Source organism: Aulonocara sp. 'chitande type north' Nkhata Bay, linkage group LG17, assembly GCF_057382095.1.
Source record: "Aulonocara sp. 'chitande type north' Nkhata Bay isolate Kocher_YH1m ecotype deep benthic linkage group LG17, A_spYH_male_GT1.1, whole genome shotgun sequence".
Classification (NCBI taxonomy): domain Eukaryota; kingdom Metazoa; phylum Chordata; class Actinopteri; order Cichliformes; family Cichlidae; genus Aulonocara; species Aulonocara sp. 'chitande type north' Nkhata Bay.
The window spans coordinates 15,844,989-15,852,003 of NC_141360.1; the positions used below are offsets into that span (position 1 = coordinate 15,844,989).

The 7,015-nt window shown below is 37.6% G+C and overlaps 1 protein-coding gene across 1 annotated transcript; it reads right to left on the reverse strand.

Annotated features, from left to right (window-relative positions):
- Positions 1 to 2,960: 2,960 nt before the first annotated feature.
- Positions 2,961 to 5,689, reverse strand: LOC147309820 (interferon-induced protein with tetratricopeptide repeats 2-like). The gene is made up of 2 exons (XM_086269958.1): positions 5,685 to 5,689; positions 2,961 to 5,547 (listed from the first exon to the last, which is right to left on the reverse strand). Exons 1-2 carry the CDS (start codon positions 5,687 to 5,689, stop codon positions 4,248 to 4,250), a joined length of 1,305 nt encoding a protein of 434 aa, XP_086126084.1. The 3' UTR covers positions 2,961 to 4,247.
- Between the last annotated feature and the right edge of the window lie 1,326 nt (positions 5,690 to 7,015).

Below are 7,015 nucleotides of genomic sequence, written 5' to 3' on the forward strand. Positions count from 1 at the left end.
CCCTTGTAAGTTATAAGTGACCTGTATAAACCTCATATTCTATCAGTTGATGGTGGTGGTGTACTGCATCTGGTGCAGCCTCCTGTTGAGCCAGACCAACATGCAGTTGTGAGTAATACTCCACAGATTATATGAGTTTACAGTAGAACAGCAATGTTGTTTATTTCTTTACTACAGGAAAATAATGAAGAAACATTGACAGCTGTTACAGAGGAGGAAGCAACAGAGACACTTTATGAGGTTTACATCTTTTAATACTTTGTGTACAGGAAATACAGGCGACCAATAAAGCCAGTTGAACAAAAAATCTGTTTATTCTTCTTTCAACATGTTGAGGTGATGGGTCAAAAGAAATGATTGTGACATATGGTGTCTCTGACTGCGCTTCCATCTTGTATGTCCGTGGGAGGGTCAGGATGTTCATGGTTTGGATCACTGCTGATGTTTGGTTCAGAAGGACAGTGTTCTCCTCTAATTGTGGCAATGTTGTGAAGAATCACACATGCCACAATAATGTCACATGCCCTTTCTGGGGTGACCCTGAGTCTTTGCAGGCACTGGAACCGGGCCTTAAGCATTCCGATAGTCATTTCAATTCTGGCTCTTGTCCTGCAATTAGCCAGATTATATCGCTGCTGTGGGCCCGGTTCAGGGTCAGGGTAAGGGGTAAGCAAATAGGGTAAACATGGATACCCCCTATCACCAAGCAAGTAGCCAGTGAACTCTCCTAAGACTGAAGGATACACTTCAGTTCAAATGTCCCTGAAGCAATTGGTCTTTATATATTTTACAGTATTCTCAACTCACCATGTCCAAATTTTGTGCTCAGTGTACATTCACGGAATATTTGTGAGTCATGGACAGAGCCTGGCCACTTGGCTTCCACATTTGTGATAATGTTGGCAGCATCACATATGATCTTCACAGTGCAGAGAACACAAATTAGCATCCATTACTATAATGAAATAATTTGTTAGTTTGAAATGCTACAGGGAACTATGTACCTGTACATTAATGCTGTGGAAAGACTTCCTGTTCACATAGTCTCCTTCATTTACTGAAGGAGCAATGATTGGAATGTGAGTGCCATCTGTACAGCCAATCACGCCTGGGAACCCTGAAAATAAATGTACAATTTAAGTAGTAGTCCAAGTATCACCACATCATAAATTAAGTTTTGGTCATCCTGATACCTGCAATTTTGTGGCATCCCTCTTTGATAAATCTTGTGGGTCTATGACCGGGGAACACCACAAACGAGTACAGGAGACGTTTCAGTGCAACTGTAACATTCCTGACTGCCCGACAGACGGTAGCCTTGGAAATGTGCTCAGCGTCACCAATATTATACAGAAAGCTCCCGTTTGCAAAAAACCGAAGTGCAATACAAATAATATGTAATGAACTGAGAGCATGTCCGCGATGTGTCACATGCGTAATATATGGCCTGAGGATGTTATCCAAATAACTTAGAGATTGTGCTGAGAAACGGTAACGTTCGCACAGAAAATCATCAGGAAATGATAAAATGTCCAGACGCGCTCTGATCACTCTCTCCCGGCGGAGAGCTCTGCAGAGAATTTGGGCTTCACGATCTACTGGCTCTTCAAGGAAGTGGCACGCCATGTCCGACACTTCCTACTGTCAGGTTTCCGACAAAGGGGCGGAGACAGTCAGGGTTAGTTGTAGTAAACCTGCTAGGGGGCAGGTTAGCTTCACGGAGTGTGTCGTCATAGTGACTCACTGAGGCTTCATCTGAACTCGCTTTGTGAAACCGAAAACCCAGAGTTTTCGTTAACTCAGGGTATACTTACTCAGTTTTTCCACTAAACCGGCTTCCTGAAACAGGGCCCTGATTGAAGTTCAGATTACAGTTTTCGGCTGTATTGACTAGAGTTGACATCTCATTTAAAGCAGTTAGAACATCCTGTGGCATCTCAGCTTGGCCTAACAATGACCTAAACAGTGTAATTTCCTGGTTCACAACAAACTGCTAATAGTTCACATCTACTGGTGGACACTGTGTTGCATTGGTAAGTTTATCCAGTAGTCTTTGGCTAAGTTCATTTTAATTGCTCCTGGAACAAACAGCGGTTATTTAACACTACTGTATTAGCTTAATTTAATGATGACATTACAGACACATATATCGGGCAGCATAAAGGGTGGACTTAAAGATACTGTTCACATTAATGTCAACATTGGATACTCTGCCATTGTTTATTAAAAGTGTAATATCTAACAATATCACTCGAGGTTACCCTCAAATATCTCTCACCCTCAGTCTCCTCCCTTCCTCCTATATTAGTGTAAGTGTGACAAACAATGTATGAAATTCGTAACAAGTAATCATAAAATAGCATTAATATATGTGTGCGTGTGACAGACTTCTTGACACTGAATATGAGAATGAGCATGTGAAAGGAAAACAATTTATTCCAGCAACAGGGAATACTGTGATTTGATTGTTTGGTAGGTATATAAAATCCCCCACATTAAAACGCCTTTACACTTTGCAACATCTTTGATGTTACACAAAATCATGGTCAAAAGTCTGAAACTGCATTAAAAAATGACCTGAAACTAAAAAAATTAGATTTGAAATAAAAAAGAAAATGAAGCAGAAAAATTGTGAAACTAAATAAATGCAAGAAAACAATTTATTCAAAGTAAAATAATTCATGTTTTCAACACATTTTTATTTTATTTTATTTTTTTAATTTTTTAAACTTCAAAACTTAGAATTTCTGTGTGAAATCGCTTGTTTAAATAAGTTTTAACCCTGATTTAGCTCTCTAGTTAGCTAGCCAGTTAGAGGAACTCAAAACTCCTCCTCATATGACGATAATTTTCTAAAAACATCACATGCCTTCAGAAATACGTATTTTCTTTTTTTTTTTTTACAATTTCACTTTTCTATGATGTTTTTTCATTACATTAAGCTAAACTACTAAGGGATACTTACTGTAGGGTCTTACAGTATTTCAAGCCAGACAGCCTCCCTCTTTGTGTCCTTTGTCAGAGTGGCATGAAGAAAGACCGCCCCTTTCCCGCTACTAATATGTCATGTTCCTGGGCAAGATTTGATTATTTTTCCAGCTTGTCTGTTTAAGCTTCTTTTAGTTTAATTTATTACCTATTCTTCCAAATTTAGTATACCATACACACCTTGGCCCACATTAAATCATAAAATATATGATTTGATAAAAATTAAAAGTGTAGGACTGTGAAAAAAACAATAATTGGATATTTACATTCATTCAGTTTATATTGTTAGAATATAATAGTTAATATACACTTAAACACAAACACATTAATCCTGAACTGCTTGTTTTAGATCCTGCTTTTGCTGGATTTTGAAAATAACACAAAAACAGTGCACATTTTTAAATATTTAGTGTTTTACACATTATATTAGAATTAAAAAATGTTTAACTTATTCTTTCTAAGAGTGGACCAGAGCTTTTTCAGTAATTTTACACATTTATTTCTTACAATTCAAGTCCAAAAAGACGTGGTCACAGAGTTCTTTCTTTCTCACAGCAGCTTTTTCTTTATCATGTAGAAAAGCAGTTAAAGATGTGACTTCTTTACACTAACAGAAAAAAGGGTGTCACTGGTCCACTTAAGATCAAAGTGGCTTTATGTGGCCTGTAATCAGTTTGATACCCCTGATCTGCTTCAGTCTTTGTCGATGTGCACATTTTGTAAACTGTCTGTGAGAAGCTGAGGACAGTACTGCTTGAAATCCACCGTGCAGCTGCTCACTTCTTTTTTTGCATCATGAGCCCGTGCCAGCTTGGAGATGTTCGCTGATCACTCTGCATTCCTTTACACATAACTGTTATGATCTCATTTCAGAAGGTGTCATACTGTTCCAGATCATTTTCCAGTAACTTCATTTGATTGTCTCAGCCGCAGAGGATAACAAGAAACAAATACAAAAGCTCTTAAAAAAAATTATTCAACCTTTTCAAAATTAAACCTTTTATGTAAAACACAATTAAATGAATGAACAAAAAACAAATGCAAACTGCAAAATTTGGGTAAGAGTCAGCAACATTAATGGAACAATATTACAATCAATAAAGTTCTTTTTCAGGTCATGTATGTTCTTGTTACTGTTATAACAATATCTGAATCAATAATAATTTATTATTAGTTTCGTTGCAAACATTTAGACTGCCAGCATAGTAAATGTTCTTTATCTTTATTCTCTTTCTTCTTCGTAACTTTAGTGTGAGCTCTTACTGTTGCAGCTTGATTAGAAATTCCTCTATTTCTCTGCTACCATATTTTTTAGTGTATTTCTCCAGCATTGTAATGCTGTTTTCACGATGGAAGGATTGGTGTGGTATCACTGCTGCCTTCTTGTGATATTCTATTGAATTTTGTCTATCAATCAACTTTCCGTTAAAATATAAATGTTTTGCATATTTGTTGTAAAGCATTTGTTGCTCCTTATATTCCAGGTCACTTTCTAGCAGTTCATTGTATATCTGGTCAGCTTTGTCTTGCTTATTTACCTTTACATACATGTCTGCAAGAGTTATTTTCATGTTAAGTGAAGAATGAGGGTAAAGCGAAATCACCTCCTTACAGAGACTGATGGCTTTGTCAATCATGCTGTGCTCGAGCAGATTGGTCCTTGTCTGCCTGGAAAAGATCCTACTTCTGTAGCAGTTCGCAGCACACCACTTCAGGTAACGTTCATCTGGATGTCTTTCCAGAGCTTCTTCTATCAAATCAATAGCTTCATGTACAGATAAATATTTACTGTAAAGCATAAGTACCGGATTGATACCACTGTAGCTGCTAACTGGCTTTTTTAAAACTCTTCTGGCCAATGTGCATACTTCATCTTTCATTTTTGTTCCTTTTTGAGGACATGCATCAAGGTAAAGAGCAGCAAGGTACAAGTTCTCTGGATCGTGTTCTTTGGCGATTCTCATTTTTTCCACGATGGCATGGTCGCTATTGTTATGAGCATTCACTAATGCTAACACATAGCTGGTCCGCCATGCCACCATGTCAGGCTGCATCCTGATGGCTCTCTGGAAGTAATCTATAGCCAGCAGCTTTTTTTCTTTGTTGAACTTCATCAGGGTCCAGGCTTTTTCTGCAGAGATCTCTGGATGGAGTTCATCCTGGGATGGAGATGGGTATTCATTCATCAGTGCATTAATTTTTGACAGGTAATTCTGACTTTGTACTTGTTCTCCCTGTTGGTTGTGTAGCCAAGCCAGGTTCCCATAGTTCACTACCAGCCAGGGACCCTCATCTGATACTGTGTTTCTCATCTGACGGAAGGCTTCTGTGGCTCTGCTGAAAAAACGCAGGGCATCTTCACTGAAGCCCAGCTCGTAGTGAATGAACCCCTGCAAGTTATAAATGTGACCCAACCAGCTGTACCCCTCTTCGGTGCCAATGTCCTCCAAATTGTACTTGAGACGGAAAAGTGTGGACCTGCTACAGTCCAGATTCCAGTTGAAGTGGCACTGCAGAGCCTCCAGTTTGGACTCCAACGTTGACTGACTCTGAGAAGAACTATGGGGATTCAAAATTAAAACAAATGCACATTCAAGAAATATAATGTTCTCTAAATATTCAAATCACATACGCCCCCCTCCCCCCCCAAAAAAACAAAAAACAAAACAAAACAAAACAGAAAAGCTGCTACTCACCTCATCTTCTAACTCAGTTGCTTTCTAAATAGCACTGGTGTCCTTTCTTTGGACTGTTTCTTTGGGTGTGGCACCATAAAAGTCAGTCATGTTTAACTTCTGTACTGTTGTAAATGATGAACTTTGAACTTAGTGAACTATTACTTCTCATGAAAAAATACCGCCACGTGTATGTTTAATTAGGTTAGCAAGATAGGTTAGCAAATGATTAATTTTGGGTGTTACCCAAAGTATTAGTCAGGAAACTAAAGTGTTGATTGCATACTTTTTTGATTTCTTTACCTGACGTAAGATATTTTAAGCCATCAAAAGGCTAAAATCCAGGTGAGGTCATACTAGATGATGTCTAAACTGAATTCCTCTTGAAATTATTTTTCAAAGTCATTCCATTCAAAGTGCAGTTTAAATAAATGAAGTTCACACAGTTAAAGGCTGAGCCCTACCCAATCAACTCTATCAAATGTTTTTTCTACATTTAGAAACAATACTGTGGTTTCAGTGTTTTTACTGTGTCTATCAAATTAAGTAATCTATGTTTATTCATTCATCTATGTTTATTATTGGGCATACTTTTCAGGGCTTCCAGATGAGTCTTTAATGGCACATATAGTCATTTTTTAATTTATTTTGACTGGTTAGCTAGAAATTGTCCTAATTTGTTACCATGTTCTTGGAAGGCATCCCTTCTATGTATGGAAATAGGGTGTTGGGCCACCCATCACCGGTCATTCGGTACCTTTATGTACGAGCTTGGATTATAATGCCAGCAGTCAGACTTATTTCCAGTAGGTGGTTATAAACTGCAGCAGTAGTGGGATTAAGAAGCCATTTTTATTTAATCTTGTTGTCTCTTTTTTATTGGTTAGGAGCATAGATAATAAAAATTGTCTTTCTTTGCCTTTTATTTTCAGTTAGGGAAGACGAGGGAACTTAAACCTTTGTTTGCTGTTTTGGCATTGTCCCAAATAAACTAGTGCCAGGCATTTCAGTTGTTCTGTGAAGCTGGCCTTTTCTTATGAGTTGTTGGAGTGGGGAGTTGCACCTCATCTCATTTTTTTAATTTTCTGTTTCTCAACATATATATATTTTTTATTATATTTTATATATACATGAGTGTTACTTTATGTGCAATTTGGAGTTTTTTCTATGTACAATATTTAGGATTCCATTGCCAGTAGTGATGTGCCGCTGTTATCTGTATATGACTAAAAACACTTGAAATGTATTCAAATGAAAGTCTGTCTCTGCAGTAGTCATCATTTTGCACATGGATGTTTAGCTTTAAAATATGTGACCTCTCTAAACATTAGCAACTAAGAAAACTTGGCAAA